A 24,200-nucleotide genomic window follows, 5' to 3' on the forward strand; every position below is an offset into this window, starting at 1 on the left:
TATGAAGTTCATTCTTCAACTATATCTTTCATGCCTTGATATTCGTTTCATAGAGTTTTACCAAGGTATCCCACGCCTCCTTGGGGAACTTGGCATCCTATATGTACCCAATCATGGTGTCCTGTATACTGATAGAGAGCCAATACATAACTTTTCTGGCTCCTTGGTTCCAATCCTTGAAGTCTTTCACATCTGCAGCAGTCGGATTGATCTCCGGTATCTCCGGTACCTTTTCATGCTCACCTTCTATGTAGTCCCAGTAACCCTTTCTCATCAGGAAATTTGTCAACCGGAACCTCCAAGCATGGAAGTTGTTCTTATCAAGCTTCTCAGCAATAATCTGGTTTATGCCATCATTTGACATCTTGCCAAACACACAAATTTACCAGAAACAACACTCTGGTTTGTCCTGCACAAACTACTGTATTTTCTGCAACGGTACTGTACTACACTCAAATGTCACAACCAGTGACCTCAATGTGCATGCATACACCCACTGGCAACTGTTGACCTTCTTGCAGCACACACAATGTCTGCACAACCAATCTGTCTTCCTACAGTTCTTAAAACAGAGTTTTGCATAGAAACGATGACTTACCCGCAGTGCTCGAAATCGCCTGCTTTCTGAAAAACAGAGGTCCTAACGTGTCCGAAACGCGTTTTCGGCTCAAAAATTCTGTCCGATAGGACGATATAGTTGCTCTATAGCTTTACTCCCACGAAGAAAGCTCCTCAAATAGAGATCGTTTGCCGGTGCCTCCCGTAGAGCTCCCGACAAGGGTGTAGTCGCCAACACAAATAGGGAAGAGTAGGTGAAGCTCTTACCCTCGTACCGCTTCCTGTGCTTCTCTTGCTTGCAGCTCAGCCCTTAGCCTGAACCAGGCTCTGATACCATGAAAAGATGCAGGGGAGAAGAGAGCTTGAGCTCTTGCAAGCACACACACACTCACAAAACCCTAAAAGAGAACACACAAGGTGAGAGGATGAAAATCTTCTTCTTCTTCACACAACACTTAACACACCATATACAAAGATAAGAGTACACACTATATGAAAAGATACTCAACCAAATACATACTAGGGTTCTCTATAGTGTGAACCCAACTAAATGACCTGACGCTATAACTATGCCAGTCTCTAGAATGGCTATCACACAGCCTGTCATCCCACTGGCCGCATATCACCCATGATCTCACCAACCATGCCAGTGGTGTAAGTGTGGGGCCTATCCCCCAGGCGGATCATCAGTGTCCACCGCCTCACTAGATGAGCTCGATATCTCAACAAAGACAATCGTGAGGTGTCTAACATGATCCTCAAGAGTACGACTATATATCAAAATATCATCCAGGCACACCACCACAAATTTCCCAAAATGTTCACGAAAAAGATCGTTCATCATTTGCTGGAAAGTGGCTGGAGCATTGGTTAACCCAAAAGGTAATACGAGAAACTCGTAATGGCCATACCTAGTCCGAAAGGCGGTTCTTTCGACATGCCTTTCATGAATACGTATCTGGTGATAGCCAGTACGTAAATCTATCTTCGTGAAATATTTCGCTCCTGCTAACTGTCAATCAGGTCATCTGATCTAGGGAGAGGATAACGGTTCTTAATTGTCAGCTTGTTCAATCTCTTGTAATCTATACACATTCTCCAAGTATTGTCATTCTTTGTCACGTGCATCCCGCACTTGGATGCCACGTAGACATTTCTGTACAGAAGGTGCAGGACCTGGGATGGTGAACTGGTCCCATGTGAGCCCAGTCCGGGACGTGTCAGCCAGGGATCCATCTCAGTCGTCCGAGGTCAGGTGTGCACTGTCCTGCACATGAAACAGTGCCAGTCCGCGCTGTGAGTCTCCCTCTGGAATGATGTCAGATGTTCTGTGTATCTAGTTTGCAACTGGATGCCAGACCTCTGTGGGCATGTAGGTTTGCATGTAGAGATGGGGCCAGCCCATAGGGCTACCCCAATGCGAAGATTTGCACCCTTAGTGTGGGCATGGGGGAGATGTAGAACCACCCCCAAGGGGCCAGGAGGGCCCAGGCTGTGCCCACCAGCCATGGCATGGGCTGGAAGGGCTGTCGGCCAGCTTTAGTGCTTCTGGACAGGCAGCCGACAGGGCTAAAAACCCTACCCAGCAGGTCGGCCAGGTGTAGGGGGCAGTCCCACACCCATGCGCAGAGTGCCCAGCAGCCTGGTACTGTCCCACACAGGCATGCGCAGAGTGGCCAGCATATATTATAGTGTGAAAGCATTTTATTGAAAAAGACCTAGTCGTGGGGCTTCATGAAGCTGGCCGACTGGATGATAAAGGTGTCAGAATATGCAGCGGAGATGATGACCAAATCTGGGAACACGAGCAAAAACGCAGGCAGAAAAACAGCACAAGAGAGAGACAGATGTAGGCGTGTAACTCTGCTCTATATACACAAGAAGATCCCGAGGAATGATACAAATGAGGTATGGGGGCTGGGGTCCTATATATACCTCCCATAGAGGGCAGTCGGCCAGCATAAGGAAGAGCCCACGACTGATAAAAAGGTCCACGACTGCATAAATGCAGTCGGCCAGCATCCAGATGCCCACGATTGATCAAAACCAGTCGGCCAGCAGCCCAGTAGCCCACGACTGATCAACATGGAGTCGGCCAGCACTGGGGTGCTCCTGGCATCACCTGGCAGCCCTCCCAAGCCTCAGAAAAATGGGAAAAAATAGGGAAAAAATACGGAGTGTGGGGAAAAATGGGAAAACACCTCATAAGGGCGGGCACACCCACAACAAAGGCCCTGGTGTAAAAATCTAGACAGGAGATGACTTCTAACACCCCCTCTCAGCTCCTGGCTATGTAACCAACCACTGGGAGCTGGGGTGCCGCCTGAGCAAATCCTGAGAGCGACTTCGTGAAGAGGTCCACCATACTGTCCTCCGTCGAACAGAACTCCAGCAAGATGTCATCAGCAACGATCTGTTCACGAACAAAGTGCCTCTGGATGACCATGGGTTCCTCTAGTGGAAGCCCAAACCTGCCATGCAACCTCCCCTGCTCCGTAAAACTGCTCCTGGGCCATAAGTAGATCCCCTCGTGTCCGGATCTCCTCCCCAAACCGAGTCACTCCAACCGCGGAGTCGGACTCCATCCAACAATCCCCCTCCTGTGTACAAGAGTCCATGATCCTTCGCATGCCGCAGAAACCACAGGAAACGCAATCCTGCCTCCCAAAGAGACATCCGCAAAGAAGAGCTCAACTGCCTCATCAGGAAGCTCCCGTCCAATCCGGTGTCAATCAACCAGATCAATGAACCATACAGCTTCTGAGTCACAAAGACATCACACTGCTCACAAGGATCAACACCTGTTACGGTGCACAAACAAGTCCTGGAAGCCTGATGAAACCTGTCAACCACCCCCTCTGAATCCGGAACCACAAAGCCTGGAGAAACCACCTCCTTCTGCAAGTAATCACCTGTCACCTGCCTGGCTTTCCGAAAGGTCCCCGTGGAAAGAACATCCTCAACTACTGGAAGTTCTATGTCCCGAACACTACGAGACATCAGAGCATAAGTGACCGGTTCAGCTTCCTCTGACTCACGAACACAAGAACTACCAACCTCAGTACTGGAAAGTTCTTGCCAACTGCTGCCATCTACTGGTAAGCTATCCACCATCTGGTCCCGGAAAGCCCGCACCTGCAGCGTATCCACACCTGAGTAGCTATTACCACACTGCCACTCATCACAATCTTGAGGACCTGGGAGAGAGAGTGCTGAAAGCCTGTAGACTCCATTCTCCACTCCACCTTCCCAAACCACTTGGCCTGTTGCTTTGTCCCGGAGAGCAACAAAGTGCTCATCAAACTCCACCCGTACGCCAGTCTTGCAAACCTGATGCACTGACAACAGATGAAAACCAAGTGCCGGAAAATAGAACACCTGGGAGGAATGCTTCCCCCCTCTGCCATCGGGAACTATCTCCATCCTGCCCTCACTATGAACTGGGATAGTGGACGTATCCCCAGTAAGAATATGACCAGAACACCTGCAGAGATCCTGTAAACCGGAACGGGAAGGAGTCATGTGCCTGGAAGCACCACTATCGAGAATCCACTCCCTAGTATCCGTTGCGGAGAGTCCTCCAATCTCCTCCCTGCCTAAAGAAAATGAAACATCGGTGTCCATCACCTCCAGGTGCACAAAAGCCGGAGTCTTCATGATTGCTGAGGGGTCTTCACCCTTCTCGGTCTTCCGCTTGGGACACTGTCTCCAGTAGTGGCCTTTCTCGCCACAATCATTACAGGTCCTCTCTGCCTTCAGTTTCTCGCGGTCAGCGTCGGACTTCTTCTCAGAAGACTTCTCCGATGAAGCCTTCCCTTTGCCCGAGTTACGGCCTTTCGACCGTTGGCCTGTAAAGGCCTCCGAACCTCCACCCTGAGGAGGGTTCGTGAATCGTTCCTCCTGGTCCAGGACCATAGGCACAAGCTCCTCCCACGTGATGGTGCTGAGCCTGCCACTGGTAATCAAAGACGAGTAGAATGCTGAGTACGAAGAGGGCAAATGTGACAGCAACGTTATGGCCATGTCCTCTGACGATATCTCCTTCCCAGCCTGAAGAACTTCCTGCTGAAGAGCCTGCAGCTTGTTAATATGCTCCCGCATCGTCGACGACTTTGCAGGGCTCATAACCCGCATCTGTACTTCCAAGGAAATCCTCTTCATGGGCGATACCCTATTGTAAAGTGAGGCCAAATGCTGCCATATACCTCTGGCCAGCGTCATGTGCTTTACATGATTGATTACCTGTGGTGTGCAGTTGAGGAAAATAAACGAACGGACCCTGGCGTTGACACGATCCCACATCTGTGTCTGGGCCTCCCGGTCCTTTCGGGTTGACGGTAACTCCCCTTCCTCTACTTCCGGCCGTGGAACACCAACAACGACGAAATCGGCGAGATCGTAGGACTCCAGAACGGATTCCATCATCACCTTCCATATGCCGTAGTTGCTCCCGTCCAACTGACGGTCCACCGGGAACGTGGGGAGAGTCGGAATCTTCACGTGTCTCTCGGCCATCTCAAACAGATCTGCCATAGCGGGGATGTACTCTGAAAAGGGTGGGTGGCTGGGAACAAAGAAGAACTGATACCTGCAAGTGGCTGTCCAGCAAATCAGCCCGCCTTCCTCTTGCTTCTCCTCTTCCCGATCAGCCCAAAACAGTCCACCAATCAGCCACAAAACAGTCCCCCTCTTGCTCACACAAATCCCAAGAACTATCTAGAGCCTAGGCTCTGATACCATGTCAGAATATGCAGCGGAGATGATGACCAAATCTGGGAACACAAGAGCAAAAACGCAGGCAGAAAAACAGCACAAGAGAGAGACAGATGTAGGCGTGTAACTCTGCTCTATATACACAAGAAGATCCCGAGGAATGATACAAATGAGGTATGGGGGCTGGGGTCCTATATATACCTCCCATAGAGGGCAGTCGGCCAGCATAAGGAAGAGCCCACGACTGATAAAAAGGTCCACGACTGCATAAATGCAGTCGGCCAGCATCCAGATGCCCACGACTGATCAAAACCAGTCGGCCAGCAGCCCAGTAGCCCACGACTGATCAACATGGAGTCGGCCAGCACTGGGGTGCTCCTGGCATCACCTGGCAGCCCTCCCAAGCCTCAGAAAAATGGGAAAAAATAGGGGAAAAATAGGGGAAAAATACGGAGTGTGGGGAAAAATGGGAAAACACCTCATAAGGGCGGGCACACCCACAACAAAGGCCCTGGTGTATAAATCTAGATAGGAGATGACTTCTAACAAAAGGGAGTATAAATACTCCAGCCTAGAATCATTGAGATCATCTCATAATTCACCAAGTGCTCAAGCAAAAAAGGGCCAGGACAGCCAAGAAGTTGCTAACGCAAAGGGGTGAAGGACTGAAGGTCAAGGGCAGGATTCTCCAGCCAAGAAAAGGTCAAGTTCCTGTATTTGTTTTCAGATTTACATCATTCTAATAAAGCAAATACACCATCCGTGGTGGGGAGGAGCGTTCTCGCTCCCCAGCGTCGCGTTTTCCATCTCCTCCTCCCTCTCCTTCCGTATCCGAGATACCAGATCCTCGTCACAGGGACCCTCTCGCGAGGTCACAGCCGCAGCCAAGCTCCTTGCTTGAGATGCAGATGCGTGCATTGGAGATTCGACAACGAGAAGACGACGCCATGCGACGAGCGGAACACGAGCGTTACCTCAGAGCTTTGGACGCCAGATTGACACCGGCGGCGCCCTCGAATCATTTTCCCGAGAAAATGAATTTCAGTAAGTATAATGGTAAACTCGATCCCACTACTCTTTATTCATGGTTACATCAATTTGAAGCTTACTTTGCCGCAGTTAGGAAAACAGATATTGACAAAGTGATCTTAGCTAGTTGGTACTTGGAAGGTGAGGCCATTCCTTGGTGGACTCAGTGGGCTCATGCCCACACCAGAGCAGGTATGGCAGCTTATGTGTGGGACGAGTTCGTCCGCGACCTTAAGCAGCGGTTTCTACCGCCCCACTACCTTGAGCGACTCGAAGACGAGTTCAGGGGAGCGCGTCAGAACGCGCAACCAGTCCTTCAGTTTGCCAATAAAATTTCGACCTTGTGTCTGCAATTAGGCTTATCTGATACGGACAAGAAAGGGCAGTTTTTGTATGGCCTGGACACGCAAATCCAATGGGAGGTGCGTATGTTTAGGCCAGCCACCTTTGAGGACGCACTCTCGCTTGCGCAGAGTGCAGAAATGAAACACAATGGTGGCAAGCCCAAGACTTCCCAGCCGGCTTCTCCCAAGGCTAACGCTTCGGGGGGCAAAAGCCAGAACCAGACGGGGTCTTCCCCAGGACAAAGCCCGGGAGCCTCTGGCTCCAAGAACTCGAACAATGCGTCTAAGCTTACTCCAGACCAAAAAGCGGAGGCAGGCAAGACAGGTGGCAAGTTGAGTGCTGAGGAGCTTTCTCAGTACAGGAAGGAGGGTAGATGTTTCTTTTCACACAAAAGGACATACTTCTCGGGATTGTCCGAAGAAGTCTCCAAAGGCCGCCGCCGCCTCCACAGCTTCCGTGGTGAGCACAGCTCCCACACAGACCCCAGCGGCTACCCCTAGTTCTTCAACCCCCGGTGCTTCAGTTGGAGCAATTATTAGCCGGGAGCTCGAAGATAAGCAGAAGGGCGCCCATGACCAGGAGTATGAGTGCAACAAATTGCTCAAGTCCTTTGGCTACATAGGTGGCCAGAGAGTCGTTGTCTTGTTTGACAGCGGCAGCACGGAGGATGTGATCACGGAACAGGCCGCTAGGCGTGCCCGTTTCGAGCTGACTCCGGTGGACAATCAAGTTGAGGGTTTTAGCACAGGTATGACAACGAGCGTCAAGTATGAAGCTCTAGGTGCTAAGTTAGTGATTCAGGGCATAGAGTTTGTGCGTGACTTTATGGTTGCCCCTCTTGTAGGAGCAGACATAATTTTGGGTATCCAGTGGTTTCACAAGTTTCTTCCTGATGTCAAGTGGGACAAGCACACGTTCCAAATCGATCGGAATGTGTCAAACACCCCGGTTGTCATGTGCATCACAGATGCCATGGACATTCTCAGGGCTAGATCAAGAAGAGGCAAACATATAAAGACCATGAACCAGTAGAAGATGAACCAAGAACCAATAGAAGATGGACATGGAGCAGGACTTGGAGCAAAGATGGATCAGAAGGCTATCGAAGGCTGACGTCAGCAGTACCAGAAGGGTGTGTCGGCTGAAGGCGCTGAAGTGTGTGGACTGGAGTACAGTCGGCCAACGTGTACAGCAGTCGGGCAGCATTGATGGTCGTGGAACTGGCCGACCAGCAGTCGGCCAGTTTCCCACATACTCCAAGGGCTATAAATAGGGCTCCTTGCTCCTTGTTTTATTCATTCAAACCCACTAGGGGTTGGGATCACTAGAGGTCCCATAGGGGACAGGTTTTGGTGTTTTACCACCTTTTCAAGAAGGCAGCCAAGGGCTGCAAGATATGTACCTTTTTGTACCATAGTATATACTGAATTTCCAGCACTTCTCTCTCTCTCTCTCTCTCTCTCTCTCTCTCTCTCTCTATACTCTCTCTACCTGCGTTTTTGCATCAGATGGTGCGTTTTCACATCAGAAGGTTTCCACGAGTGTTTAGGGCTGAAAGAAGACTACCCAGAGCTTCCGCGTGTTACATTGGTATCAGAGCATCAGGTTCAGCAAAGCTAAACACTGATTCAGTCCCAAATGATGGTGTACAGGTCCAAGGTACAGGAAAGTACACGGATTCGAAGCCCAAGGCAAGAACACAGATCGGGAAGAACTCCCAGGAGGTTTGTTGGTGGTGTTCCACAGTGCCAGATGGGGATGGCAGTTCCGTGAGCCAGATAGGTTCTCAGGTAACGGTCCCAAGGGAGGTTGATCCTCCAAGGGTGATGTGAGAGTGCCAGACTCAGTTCCAGGAATGAAGACCAAGACGGTGTTCAGAGTCAGGGCAAGAATGGATTGTGGACTAGAGGAAGACCAGATGCATAGATCAGAGATAGAGTGGTTTGGAGAACAGACCGGATTTTCAAAGAAAAAGGTTTGCCAGGGATGGATGATGACAGAGGGACTTCGAAACAGGATTGGGATGATGACAGTCATCCAAGAGCAGGTTGGATTCCCGTCATCAAGTTTAGCAGAGGGGGATGTCATGTGCATCACAGATGCCATGGACATTCTCAGGGCTAGATCCAGAAGAGGCAAACAGATAAAGACCATGAACCAGTAGAAGATGGACCAAGAACCAGTAGAAGATGGACATGGAGCAGGTCTTGGAGCAAAGATGGATCAGAAGGCTGTCGAAGGCTGACGTCAGCAGTACCAGAAGGGTGTGTCGGCTGAAGGCGCTGAAGTGTGTGGACTGGAGTACAGTCGGCCAACGTGTACAGCAGTCGGGCAGCATTGATGGTCGTGGAACTAGCCGACCAGCAGTCGGCCAGTTTCCCACATACTCCAAGGGCTATAAATAGGGCTCCTTGCTCCTTGTTTTATTCATTCAAACCCACTAGGGGTTGGGATCACTAGAGGTCCCATAGGGGACAGGTTTTGGTGTTTTACCACCTTTTCAAGAAGGCAGCCAAGGGCTGCAAGATATGTACCTTTTTGTACCATAGTATATACTGAATTTCCAGCACTTCTCTCTCTCTCTCTCTCTCTCTCTCTCTCTCTCTCTCTCTCTCTCTCTCTCTACTCTCTCTCTACCTGCGTTTTCGCATCAGATGGTGCGTTTTCGCATCAGAAGGTTTCCAAGAGTGTTTAGGGCTGAAAGAAGACTACCCAGAGCTTCCGCGTGTTACACCGGTGACCATTAAGTGTGAGCCAGGTATTCCGAACTTTCCGCTCATAAGCCACTTGCAGGCTAAGCGAGCAGTCAGGAAAGGCGCACAGTGTGCGATGATTTACATCCAGACAGCCCAGACGGTGGCCAGTGCTTCCGAGAAGTACTCGGTTCTCCATGAAAAGTTCCAGAAGATTTTTCTTCGGGACAGTCTCCCTCCCCAGCTCCCCCCGTCCAGACCGGAGGATCACAAGATAGACCTCCTCCCAAGCTCGGAACCCCCGAGCAAGTTTCCGTATCGCCTTTCTAAGGCAATGGAATCGGAGTTGGACAGCCAACTCCAAGAATTGTTGCAAGCTGGCTTCATCCGCCCCAGCGTGTCGCCATTTGCAGCACCGATCTTGTTTGTCAAGAAGAAAGATGGGTCTTCTCGGTTGTGTGTCGATTATCGTGCACTCAACAAGCTGACTATCAAGAGCAGATTCCCGATGCCTCGAATTGACTATATTCTTGAGAGGCTGAATGGAGCAAAAGTGTTCTCAAAACTGGATTTAAAGAGTGGGTACCACCAGGTACGGATTGTTGAGAGGGACATCCCCAAGACAGCCTTCCGTACAGAACGGGCCCACTATGAATTTGTGGTCATGCCATTTGGATTGACGAACGCCCCCGCTACCTTTAACCGCATGATGATGCGTATTTTCCGGGAGTTGATTGGAGAGTGTGTGTTCATATTTCTGGACGACATACTCATATTTTCAGCTACAGTTGAGCAGCATGACATTGATGTGAAGAAAGTCCTTAAGTTGCTGGAAAGCAACGAGCTCTATGTCAATGAAAAGAAGTCAGAATTTTATATGTTCCAAGTATATTACTTGGGATATATAATTAGTGCTGAAGGCATTCGACTTGATCCGGCTAAAGTGGCCGAGATTGTTAACTGGGAAGTACCTCAGACTGCTTATGACATTAGATCATTTGTGGGTATATGCCAGGCATATTCCACCCGCATTGACAAGTTTTCTGATCTCTCGGCAGACCTCACCGATCTGCTAAAGGGAGTGAACTCCACGAGCGTTGGAGGCATTCCAGAACCTCAAGGTGGCTTTATCAGAAGCGCCTTGTTTAGCCCTTGCCTCGTGGGACAAACCATTTCAAGTGATCACCGATGCGAGTAACATCGCAATTGGAGGTGTATTGCAACAAAATGGTCATCCGGTAGCTTACATGTCTCGTAAGTTACTGCCCGCCGAAAAGAACTACTCGGTCTATGATCGTGAACTCCTAGCAGTTATACAGGCCTTGAAACATTGGAAACATTTCCTGTATGGCCGTGACTTTGAGGTTCGCACTGACCATCAGGCATTGCGCTGGATTCAGACGATGCCAAGTGCACAATGGAGTGATCGACAACACCGCTGGAGTCAGATATTCCAGCAGTTCGGTGGTATGATTGAGTATCTTCCAGGAAAGACCAATCCAGTGGCCGATGCTTTGAGCAGGAAGGGACAAGTATCTGCGATTCAGACCACTAGACTTGACCTTGTTGGTACAGGACTAGAAGACATGAAACACACGTACGCGGATTCCGAGGAATTCGGTACACAGTGGGAACAGGCATTGGATGCCACAGGACCATGCCATTTTCTAATACGCGATGGTTGGCTTTTCTACAAAGGCCGACTATGTGATTATGAAGCAAAGATTGAAGCAGGTGGGCAAGCGATGCCCAAAGTTGTCTTTCAGGAGCTTCGGACCATTTCCCATCCGGAAAAAGATTAATGAGGTGTCTATGCAGTTAAAGCTACCTCCGAGTTGGACTATGCACGATGTATTTCATGTCAGTTGGTTAAAGCCATATGCAGGTCCACCCCCTTCAGAGGTCAAAGACGAAGCGGAACCAGACATTATTGATGAAGCAGAAGTAATGGTTCCAGAACAGATCCTTCTGCACCGTTTCAAGCATGGCTCAGGCCGAAGACTACGACAGTTCCTCACGAAGTTTCAGGACCGAGGAACTCATGAAGCGGTATGGCTCGACAAAGAATTTTTCGAAGACTATCCGGCATTATTGACGGATTATTTCGAGGCTATGCAGCTTCCGTCAAGTTAAGCAGAAGGGGATGTCACGTGCATCCCGCACTTGGATGCCACGTAGACATTTCTGTACAGAAGGTGCAGGACCTGGGATGGTGAACTGGTCCCATGTGAGCCCAGTCCGGGACGAGTCAGCCAGGGATCCATCTCAATCGTCTGAGGTCAGGTGTGCACTGTCCTGCACATGAAACAGTGCCAGTCCGCGCTGTGAGTCTCCCTCTGGAATGATGTCAGATGTTCTGTGTATCTAGTTTGCAACTGGATGCCAGACCTCTGTGGGCATGTAGGTTTGCATGTAGAGATGGGGCCAGCCCATAGGGCTACCCCAGTGCGAAGATTTGCACCCTTAGTGTGGGCATGGAGGAGATGTAGAACCACCCCCAAGGGGCCAGGAGGGCCCAGGCTGTGCCCACCAGCCATGGCATGGGCTGGAAGGGCTGTCGGCCAGCTTTAGTGCTTCTGGACAGGCAGCCGACAGGGCTAAAAACCCTACCCAGCAGGTCGGCCAGGTGTAGGGGGCAGTCCCACACCCATGCGCAGAGTGCCCAGCAGCCTGGTACTGTCCCACACAGGCATGCGCAGAGTGGCCAGCATATATTATAGTGTGAAAGCATTTTATTGAAAAAGACCTAGTCGTGGGGCGCCGACTGGATGATAAAGGGAGTATAAATACTCCAGCCTAGAATCATTGAGATCATCTCATAATTCATCAAGTGCTCAAGCAAAAAAGGGCGAGGACAGCCAAGAAGTTGCTAACGCAAAGGGGTGAAGGACTGAAGGTCAAGAGCAGGATTCTCCAGCCAAGAAAAGGTCAAGTTTCTGTATTTGTTTTTAGATTTACATCATTCTAATAAAGCAAATACACCATCCGTGGTGGGGACCCTACAGAGGGTAATTGGGACCCAATACTGTGTCCTCTCCATCTCCCCCTTCTCTCTCTATTTGCTGCACTTCTCCTTTCAGTTTGCGTTAATTCCGTCGCGAAAGAGTGCTGATTTCTGAGTTTTGAAGTACCGATCCTTCTCCGAAGCTTCCGCATATTACATTCTTTCTCCTAAGCAACACAGGTGCACCCCAAAGTGATTTACTTGGACAGATCTGGCCCATCCTCAAATAATCTTCGAGTTGTTTAGCCAACTCATCTTCCTCAGCTTGGCTCATCCTGTAAGGTGGAATACTGACAGGATGAGCACCAAGGATCAAGTCAATACGATGATCTACTGTCCTTTCAGGTGGTAAACCCGTTGGCAGTTCCTTAGGAAATACATCTTGAAACGAATCAAGTATCTTCTGTAATTCTTTACTTTCAAACACACTTAATTCATTGACATCCATGGAAGGTATGAGAAATGAAGAAACTGGAATCAATACACAATGAAAAGCGGTATACAAAGAAGAATCCATTATATTTCCAAAATCAACTGTATTTACAAGAGGTCCCTAAGAGGGATGTATACAATCACCTAAAATACTATACTGGGTGTTCCTATGTTGAAAAGAAAAAATATGACTAGACCAATCTATCTAGACTTGAAGAGTCTTAAACCACTCAATCCCTAATAACAAGTCTACATTTTCTAGGTGCATAACATAGCATTCTAGAGTATCTTTTGTCACATGCGGAAGCCTCTGTAACCAGATCATCACTCATAAGAAAACGCAGCACTCCCACTGGATGCTTGATGCACAAACAACTGGATAAAAACGCAAGAGAGAAAGCAGTGACCTAACCTACTCAAAATCTTATTCATATACTTCTCTGTTACAATGCCATGTTGGAAGCTTAGCTTCCCTTGAAAAAGGTCACTTGTACTCCTACCTATGACCCAAGACCCAAGTGGGAACTTGAATGACTGACTAAGAGACCTGGCCCTCTTTATATAGGCCCTTATAATCTGGCCGACTGGACCAAACCTGGCCGACCAGCATTTAATGCTGCCGACCAGCACTTTTGGGCGTTTTCCTCTTGTCGGGCTGCTGTTGGCTGCCTACCGACTGCGGCTATACTACTAAATGCTCCACGCTGCCCTTCACAGCCTTGTGAGGCTACCACCTGGTCCACGCCTTCTCATCCACTGCTGCTGGCCACTGGTTACAGTCCTCTTGGTCCCACTCAGCCCTAAAAAGGTGTCTGACCCTGTCCTACTGCTTGTCCAGATCAGAAGAAGCATGTCCACGTGGTTGGATGTCTGGCAACTTGACTTGACCTGGAAACATTGCTATCCTCCGCGATTGCTCCCCTTGAAGAACCTGCATCCTGATCCACTGAGTCCCCTTGCCATCATGCCTTTTCCCTTGAACACGGGGTCTTGGTGTCCTTCCTTAAGGCTGGTCACTGGCATCTTCGCTCCACCCTTGGATGACTACCATCCCTTGAAACCAGTATTCCTATGGGCTCACCGGTATGCCCTTTGGCATCCACCCACGGACTGCCTTTTCCCTATGGCTTTGCTGAACACCGACCATCCTCCTTGGAGATCTACCCTTAGCTGTGTTCCTTGCCTCGGACTGTGCACCTTCTCTTGGGACTGCTCTTGGAGCACTGGAAATCCTGCTGAGTGCTGGCGCTCTGATACCAATGTCACATGCGGAAGCCTCTGTGGCCACATCATCACTCATAAGAAAACGCAACACTCCCACTGGATGCTTGATGCACAAACAACGGGATAAAAACGCAAGAGAGAAAGCAGTGACCTAACCTACTCAAAATCTTATTCATATACTTGTCAGTTACAATGCCATGTTGGAAGCTTAGCTTCCCTTGAAAAAGGTCACTTGTACTCCTACCTATGACCCAAGTCCCAAGTGGGAGCTTGAATGACTGACTAAGAGACCTGGCCCTCTTTATATAGGCCCTTATAATCTGGCCGACTGGACCAAACCTGGCCGACCAGCATTTAATGCTGCCGACCAGCACTTCTGGGCGTTTTCCTCTTGTCAGGCTACTGTTGGCTGCCTACCGACTGCGGCTATACTACTAAATGCTCCATGCTCCCTTCACAGCCTTGTGAGGCTGCCGCCTGGTCCACGCCTTCTCATCCACTGCTGCTAGTCACTGGCTACAGTCCTCTTGGTCCCACTCAGCCCTAAAAAGGTGTCTGACCCTGTCCTACTGCTTGTCCAGATCAGAAGAAGCATGTCCACGTGGCATGCACGTGACATCCCCCCCCTACTAAACTTGATGACGGGGATCCAACCTGCCTCTTTGGATGACTCTCATCATCCCTCATTCCCTGCCGTGTCTCCTCACTGTCATCCTTGGATGTCTGGCAACTTGACTTGACCTGGAAACATTGCTATCCTCCGCGATTGCTCCCCTTGAAGAACCTGCATCCTGATCCACTGAGTCCCCTTGCCTTCATGCCTTTTCCCTGGTTCCAAGGGATGGTAGTCATCCAAGGGTGGAGCGAAGATGCCAGTGACCAGCCTCAAGGAAGGACACCAAGACCCCGTGTTCATGGGCTCACCGGTATGCCCTTTGGCATCCACCCACTGACTGCCTTTTCCCTATGGCTTTGCTGAACACCGACCATCCTCCTTGAAGATCTACCCTTAGCTCTGTTCCTTGCCTAGGACTGTGCACCTTCTCTTGGGACTGCTCTTGGAGCACTGGAAATCTTGCTGAGTGCTGGCGCTCTGATACCAATGTCACATGCGGAAGCCTCAGTGGCCAGATCATCACTCATAAGAAAACGCAACCTTATTCATATACTTGTCTATTACAATGCCATGTTGAAAGCTTAGCTTCCCTTGAAAAAGGTCACTTGTACTCCTACCTATGACCCAAGTCCCAAGTGGGAACTTGAATGACTGACTAAGAGACCTGGCACTCTTTATATAGGCCCTTATAATCTGGCCGACTGGACCAAACCTGGCCGACCAGCATTTAATGCTGTCGACCAACACTTCTGGGCGTTTTCCTCTAGTCGGGCTGCTGTTGGCTGCCTACCGACTGCGGCTATACTACTAAATGCTCCACGCTCCCTTCACAACCTTGTGAGGCTACCGCCTGGTGCACGCCTTCTCATCCACTGCTGCTGGTCACTGGCTACAGTCCTCTTGGTCCCACTCAGCCCTAAAAAGGTGTCTGACCTTGTCCTACTGCTTGTCCAGATCAGAAGAAGCATGTCCACGTGGCATGCACGTGACATCCCCCCCCCCCCCTCTGCTAAACTTGATGACGGGGATCCAACCTGCCTCTTTGGATGACTGTCATCATCCCTCATTCCCTGCCGTGTCTCCCCACTGTCATCCTTGGATGTCTGGCAACTTGACTTGACCTGGAAACATTGCTATCCTCCGCGATTGCTCCCCTTGAAGAACCTGCATCCTGATCCACTGAGTCCCCTTGCCTTCATGCCTTTTCCCTTGAACATAGGGTCTTGGTGTCCTTCCTTGAGGCTGGTCACTGGCATCTTCGCTCCACCCTTGGATGACTACCATCCCTTGGAACCAGTATTCCTATGGGCTCACCGGTATGCCCTTTGGCATCCACCCACGGACTGCCTTTTCCCTATGGCTTTGCTGAACACCGACCATCCTCCTTGGAGATCTACCCTTAGCTGTGTTCCTTGCCTCGGACTGTGCACCTTCTCTTGGGACTGCTCTTGGAGCACTGGAAATCCTGCTGAGTGCTGGCGCTCTGATACCAATGTCACATGCGGAAGCCTCTGTGGCCACATCATCACTCATAAGAAAACGCAGCACTCCCATTGGATGCTTGATGCACAAACAACTGGATAAAAACGCAAGAGAGAAAGCAGTGACCTAACCTACTCAAAATCTTATTCATATACTTGTCTGTTACAATGCCATGTTGGAAGCTTAGCTTCCCTTGAAAAAGGTCACTTGTACTCCTACCTATGACCCAAGTCCCAAGTGGGAACTTGAATGACTGACTAAGAGACCTGGCCCTCTTTATATAGGCCCTTATAATCTGGCCAACTGGACCAAACCTGGCCGACCATCATTTAATGCTGCCGACCAGCACTTCTGGGCATTTTCCTCTTGTCGGGCTGCTGTTGGCTGCCTACCGACTACGGCTATACTACTAAATGCTCCATGCTCCCTTCACAGCCTTGTGAGGCTGCCGCTTGGTTGATGCCTTCTCATCCACTGCTGCTGGTCACTGGCTACAGTCCTCTTGGTCCCACTCAGCCCTAAAAAGGTGTCTGACCCTGTCCTACTGCTTGTCCAGATCAGAAGAAGCATGTCCACGTGGCATGCACATGACATCTTTGTAGTCCTGAATCTGGATTGGTAGCATCTCCACCTTTCGATCCCATACTTGCCTTCCCGCGCAGGTAGGCGTACCTCATAGGTATGATCGCTGGGGGTCGTATCAAGACTCAATTTCTGCACAAGTTTGTAGTTAACAAAATTGTGTAAACTGCCAGGGTCTAGAAGAATGTGGATTCTATAGCCATTCACTTCTCCATAAACTCGGAGAAGATCATTCAAGCCAAAAACTTTAGAGTTGAACAAACAATCAGAACATGTAATAGGGCGAGAAAGTATAGTAACTGACGTACCTGTCAAAGACAACTGGTTAGCTGCCTTTGGCTTGGGTCCTGCGTTGGTCTTTGCACCCTTTTGTTTTGGGCACTCATTACGCATGTGTCCTTTTTCTTTGCAGATGAAACAACGTCCCTCCTTCTTAACCTTCAAAGCTCTAAGGAAACGTTTCTTCTTCGCTGGTGTTGAACTAGAATTCTTCGAAGGTTGGTCCGAAGACTTTCCTTCAGTCGTGTTAGCCATTGGTGCAGAGAACTTTCTTTTACGCTTGTTCTCCTGCTCAGTAACTCGTTTAGACTTGGAGGAGACCATTGTATCATCATAGATACGAGCTGAATGAATGGCTTCGTCCAATGTTTTGCATTTGTTATTTTTAACCTATAAACGGTATGAGTCTGGTAAACTAGCTACGAAGAACCCCAAAAGAGTAGTGGGATCCATCTATGTAGCTTTCACCTGCAAGTCCCTAAACTTCTGGAGGTAGACCTCATAAGTGAGGTGCTGCGAGGTCATGGTCAAAGCGGTAAACCGGGCAACATCATAATCATCCTCTTTCTTGAGGAATTCCTTCTTGAAGACGTCTTCAAATTGTGCCCAAGTCGTTGACTTAGGGTTCAGTTCTTTCCACCAAAGCAAAGCTTTGCCTGAGAGGAAACCTGCTGCTAACTGGATCTTTTTTCCATCATCATATGGATGAAACTGAAAATGGGCCTGCCACTTATGTAGCCAAGTGTCCACAATCTCCTTGGTACGCTGCTTTTTCTCGCCCCCAAACGGTTCCGAAGTAATGTTGGGGCCTAAAGCAGAGGCCAAGGTATCCATACCCGAAAGAGTAGATAGGGTAGTGGTCAAGAGAGAGATGGAGTTCTGCAAAGCTTGCATCTGGGCGGCGATTTGTGCCTGACGTTCCGAAGAAGAAGCTTCGAGAGCTACTTTGAACTCTTGGAAATCTGATTTTGACACATAATCGTCAAAAAGATCGGCATCGGTATCTTCCGTAGCCGGCAAGCCTTCGCGTTCGACAAGGGGCTCCAACTCCGATTCTTGGGTCGACATCTTGAAGAGGGCAAGTGGAGAGAAATTTCGATCTTTGCACAATAAAAGTGCGAAAACTTGAGAGATGTGTGGCAAGAAGCCCACTTAAGGGGTTTATATAACCTTCCCCAAAAGCAACTTGAGCTTTTGCTTTTGTGTTTTGTTTGTATGTATGTATGTATATTCTGCTTTCTTAAAAAAAAAACACACCTTTAAACCTTAGAGGAGCCTTCAAACTCTTTAAAAAAAAGTTTAATCTAAATAAAAAAACAAAAAAGCCTAAATCGGCGTTTCAATGCCTTTCTTTTTGTTCTTTTTTTTTACCTCTTCCCTCCTGGATTTATCGCTGCCAGCGCCTGCGTTGCTGTCGTCGGCCACCTGGCTGCCGTCCATGCTTTCTTGCCGGCGCCACTTCGTGCATGCGTAGCTGTCTGTGCCAGCCTGCGCCAGCCTGCTTGCATAGGCGTGGCCCTGCATAGGCGTAGGCGCCTGCCTGCGTAGGCCTGGCCGACTACCTACGTAGGCCTGGCCGACTTCATGCGTGCGCCTCCAACAGCCAGCATACACGACCAACACTCGACCGCCCACGATCAGCATGCGACCGCCAACGATCCACATCTCACGCTTTCTCTCTCTCGCGTTCAACAAAAAGCAAACATGCTTTTTTCTCTCTCTCTCTCTCTCTCTCTCTCTCAACAGTTCGTGCGACTACACAAGCACCGAATCTAGCCTTCTTCTTGCAAAACAAATCAACCCTACTAGACCACCTTCTCCTTCACGGGTTCTTTGATGAAAAAGCACATACTATCTAAAAAAACAGCAGCATGCATAAACAAAACAGCAAGCTTCTTGAACACATACCTTTCTTCGACCTCATCTTCTCTACCTACCGACTTACTCGTTCACAAGGCACGCTCTGATACCACTGTCAAAACCCCAAAGAATCTCCTCGTAGAACGCTCCCAGTTCGAGACTCGAAACCTGCAAACAAACCAACAAACAAGAAGGGGGTACAGGCCTGACTCACCTCCCAACCATGATAGCCGTGGGCAAGCCCCCAGTCTTGGCTGTCCCCACCGAGCCACGAGCTGAGCTAACTAGGTTGACGTACCAATCTCTACCTCGCGACGCCCCATACCGCCACGAAGCTACCCTCGCAGGCCTCGAGATTGCTGTCGGCCTCGGCTGCGTAAAGCAGGTGCACGTCTGCACTAGATTCAAGCTCCAGACCATAGAGCTCTCACAAAACATGCAAGACTCTATATGAGTAATGACTAACCTTGGCCACCCTTTTATAGGCTCTTGGCCGGTCATCGGGCGTCCACACTTGGGCGCACACCCGTCCATACTTGGGTGCCCGCCCATTAGTCTCTCCCTAACTCAGCTTGCTAATCAGCCTGCCTAGCTCCAAGCTTCCCCAAACCTCGAAGCTAGTCTTGTGTGCGTGTAGCACACGGTAGATACACATTGTGCACATGACAGCCCAGCTAGCCGGCCACTCTTGGGAAGGCCCAAGCTGCCCACTACCAACCCAATCTACCTGCAATCGGACTGCAATGATGCCTTGCAGCACATCCCCAGGTGTCCAACAGTTACTTGTATTGGCTTCGAGTTTCTAGCATGCTCATTTTCATCTGTTGCCTCCAGGTACTATTTTACCAATCCCTGGCATGAAACTAAGCTATCCTATGCAAAAGCCTACCTGCCTAAGTCCCTGCTTACAAGGACTCACAATTGTCTTTCTTCTACCCTAATTCTCCTTATACATGTCCTCAGGTAGTCATAATACATGCATTTGACATCTGATGCAAATGACAAAACCTGCCTGGTGGGCTGGGAAGGTCTCAGCATACTTGTCTAAGACAAGTACTGTCACATGCATCCCGCACTTGGATGCCACGTAGACATTTCTGTACAGAAGGTGCAAGACCTAGGATGGTGAACTGGTCCCATGTGAGCCCAGTCCGGGACGAGTCAGCCAGGGATCCATCTCAGTCGTCCGAGGTCAGGTGTGCATTGTCCTGCACATGAGTCCAAGGTCAGGTGTGCACTGTCCTGCACATGAAACAGTGCCAGTCCGCGCTGTGAGTCTCCCTCTAGAATGATGTCAGTGGTTCTGTGTATCTGGTATGGTACCGGATGCCAGATCACTCAGTAGATTATGTTTAGGACAAGGGGCCAGCCCATAGGACTACCCCGGATCTGAGTGTGGGCATGGGAATGGTGTAGAACCACCCCCATGAGGGCCAGGAAGGCCCAGGCTGAACCCACCAGCCATGGAGGGGCTGTAGGACAGCCCTAGGGTACAGATAAGGCAATCTCCAGGAGATTACAGCCTTTGTATGGCTGTAGGGCATGTATGGGGCAGCCCATACAGGCTGCCCAGCCTTGGGATTGTGGACAAAAGTGGTGTCCAGCCAATCAAAAGCAAGCGCATCACTTTCAGCCTGTTAGGAAAAAACGGCAGTATTTTTTGGGATTTAATTCAGCATTTATTGCTGAATTTCACCAGTCGTGGGACAATAAGCTGTTTTACAGCTGGCCGACTACTCCTGAGGAGGAGTATAAATAGGGTAGGCCTAAATCCCATCATTCATCTCAGTTTTCACCAAGTGCTCAAGCCAATCAAGGGCCAGTCAAGCCAAGGAGATTGCCAAGCAAAGGGGTGGACTTCTGAAGGTCAAGGGCAGGATTTTCCAGCCAAGAAAAGGTCAAGTTTTCTATATTTGTTTTCAGATTTACATCATTCTAATAAAGCAAATACACCATCCGTGGTGGGGGCCCTACAGAGGGTAATTGGGACCCAATACTGTGTCCTCTCCATCTCCCCCTTATCTCTCTATTTTCTGCACATCTCCTTTCAGTTTGTGCGTTAATTTCCGTCGCGAAAAGAGTGCTGATTTTCTGAGTTTTGAAGTACCGATCCTTCTCCGAAGCTTCCGCATATTACAGTGGTATCAGAGCCTACTTCAAGGACAAAGATTCAGCAAAGAAAACCAGAAAATTTTTTCGCTCGTGTGGTTGGTTTTTAGACACCGGTGGACTACCCCTTTTGGAGTGACTCCTGTCCCTCAAAGGACGGTTGGTTTTTAGCCTCCGGAAGCCTCCGGAAGTCTCCCACACAGATAGTGGATGGTCAGATTGCGTTCCGGAAAGGAATTGCATTTTCCCGCTATGGCGAGTTTCGGCGACGAGAGAGAACCAGAACCATGGGACCAGAGTGCACCAGGCAGCCCAGCTAGGGCACCCGGCTTGAGTGTCACAGACATGTTCCAGCAGATGATGCGAGCAATCGCAGACCAAACAGCCAAGTTGGATGAGCAGAAGGCGCGGATCTTGGCTCTGGAGGAGCGAGATCTCCATGATACCGTTTAGTGCATGAGGGAAGGTATCGGTAAACGCGATAGTATCGATCACGGAAAGCCAGGCCTTCTTGGACAGACTCTCGAAAGTGACTTACAACCTTAGGTTTGTAAAAGGAAGTGTGCGGGAGATACCCAAAAATTTGAAGGTCATATAAAGACTTCCCAAGTCAAAACCTGTAAAGCCGAGAAAGCTTTGCGCCCACTCCGGAAGTGAAAGGACACTTGAATGACACGAGAGAATTGGCTCCAGGTCCGGATGGATTAAAGCCCGAGGCTTTGACGATGGAACAACAACTACGTGTCTTATGGGATCTAAGCTGTCAGTAGGCCTACTGTAGAACAAGACAATAGGAAAATTTCACTATTTCACAAACAAATCACAGGTGTGCAACTGATCTGTGTGCATCCATGATTCCTCACTTCATTCTCTGCCTCTGAAGCCTTCTCAATTAGGGCTCACAATGGCTAACACTCTATTAAACCTTGAATAGTATGATGCATGCAATGTAACGTAAGCTATAACTGGGGAGTGTGGGTCTCGGAAAACCTAACCATTAACTTGATTAAACCCAATTAACCACCATTCTAATGCCACAAAAATATGAAGACCATCACACCACATTGGGGGCTGAAGATGATGAGCGGGACCCCCCAAAAAAAACATTCATGAGGTGAAGATGCTCCTTAAGAAGAAGTTTTAAATGAAACATTGAGCTACGTTACTTCCTTTGTATATAGGTGATCAGATCATATAATGGTATTCATGTAGTAATGGGATTAGACAGTATGCTTTGGACATAATTTATGGGATGACTGGGTTGTAAGCCAATCTCTGAGCCATTAAAGCAGAACACAAAATTGGCTACGTATATAGAAGATCTTTTAGAGAACCCTACTATGTACAAGTGCAAATTTTGGATTTTTTCAAAGCGAATTTCTCTTGTTTTTCATGCCAGTGTCGGTGTGAATATTTTGTTTTCCCCTCTCTTTAAAGTATTTTATTACCACAAGGGCGTATCCATGCAAGCTTGTGGGTTATCTCCCGATGACCAGAATTCCAGTGCAACGGTGTGAAAACAAAGATCAAACACGTATGGCGATGAAGTAGGTCACAGGTCTACCCATCTATGGAAAAACGCCTTCGCTCATTGTCCTGGACCTCTAATCGCAGACATGATTAACTCATACTTGTGGATTATGCTCTAGCTAAATCGGTATGATAAGAGAAGAACCTTAAACTGAATGGATTACGCTCCATTCAAAATCATCGTACTCGATGCATCGAATGACAAGGAGGAGAATTAAAGAAAGAATCAAAGCATTCTGTTATAAGACCAGAAAACCCTTAAAAACACGATGAGCAACAGAAACCCTAAAAATGCAACAAAAAACAGAAACCCAAAGATGTAATGAGAGAAACTGTGCTACCTCCACTGCTTCAGCGTGATCCCCGATGTTGCGGTATTCTGGGTTGAGCTTGGAGCCACCAGTGTAGCCAGCGGTGGTTCTGAGGACACCCTTGAGGCACCCAAACACGGCCTCGCCCTCCCAAAAACTGCCCAGAGCAAAAACAGCGATCTTGGAAGAAGAAATACTGGTAGCAGATGGATCCGCCAATCGGATAGCTGAGATCCCCTGCAGGACCACACACCGCAACAACAGCAACGCTGTGACCCGAGGACTCATGCTGCTGCTGTTGGGCGACATTCATTCACCAAAGGAGGAAATAAAAAATGGTGGTAATTTTTTTCTGTCGAGGCATTTTGGTTGGTCAAAGTTCGGTGGTAAAACAATGGACATAATGAGTGGTTTAGAAATGTTGTTTTTTTCAACCCTTAAAATTAACGGCAACTAGTATTGCACCCGCCCAGTCCAAGGTTCCAGAAAACAACTATTCCCTATCTACAACCACCTCTCTCTCTCTCTCTCTCTCTCACACACACACACACACGTGTCACACACACTATCAAATGTTGGAACTCTCTCTCTCTCTCTCTCACATGCACACACATGCTCTCTCTCTCTCTCTCTCTCTCTCCCCCCCTCTCTCTCTCTCACACACACACATACACACTCCCTCTCTCTTCTTACACTCTCCCACACATAGAAGCGCTCTCTCTCTCTCTCTCTCTCTCTCTCTCTCTCACACACACACAAACGTGCGTATGCACACATACACACACACTCTCTCTCTCTCTCTCTCACGCACACATATACATATGTAAATATATAGTATATACAATATTATGTTTTAGATATATATAGCACACAAACATATATATATATATATATACACACACACACACACACACACACATTCTCTCTCTCTCTCTCTCTCTCTCTCTCTCTCTCTCACACACACACATGCTCTCTCTCTCTCTCTCCCTCTCTCTCTCTCTCACACACACACACATGCACACACTCCCTCTCTCTTTTTACACTCTTCCCACACATAGAAGCTCTCTCTCTCTCTCTCTCTCTCTCTCACACACACACACGTGTGTATGCACACACACACACACTCTCTCTCTCTGTCTCTCTCTCACTCACACATACACATATGTAAATATATAGTATATACAATATTATGTTTTAGAAATATATACCTATACATAGACACATATACTTATACATATATACATGTATTTAAAAATATAAATACAAACATCGACATAATTTAATTAATTTTGATTGATTTTAATGTGCGAAGATGGGTGATAAGCTGTGGTCACTTTTAAATATATAGATAGATATATCACACACATCGAAACACACACACACACACGCACACAAATATATATATACACACACACACACACACATGCTCTCTC

At 48.6% G+C, this 24,200-nt stretch overlaps 1 protein-coding gene across 2 annotated transcripts in view; it reads right to left on the bottom strand.

The window, feature by feature from the left end:
- Nucleotides 1–23,141, bottom strand: part of LOC147616406 (peptide methionine sulfoxide reductase A5-like) — a 31,045-nt gene extending 7,904 nt beyond the window's left edge. The window contains exon 1 of one of the 2 annotated variants that reach the window (XM_086777476.1): nt 22,798–23,141. In XM_086777476.1, the coding sequence (XP_086633602.1) occupies nt 22,798–23,076 (279 nt within the window). In that variant the 5' untranslated portion in view covers nt 23,077–23,141. The remainder of the gene's footprint in view (nt 1–22,797) is intronic. The other variant, XM_086777477.1, reaches the window with a different exon arrangement.
- Between the last annotated feature and the right edge of the window lie 1,059 nt (nt 23,142–24,200).

Source organism: Cibotium barometz, chromosome 38 (genome assembly GCF_041138505.1).
Source record: "Cibotium barometz isolate CiBa-2024 chromosome 38, ASM4113850v1, whole genome shotgun sequence".
NCBI classification, from domain to species: domain Eukaryota; kingdom Viridiplantae; phylum Streptophyta; class Polypodiopsida; order Cyatheales; family Cibotiaceae; genus Cibotium; species Cibotium barometz.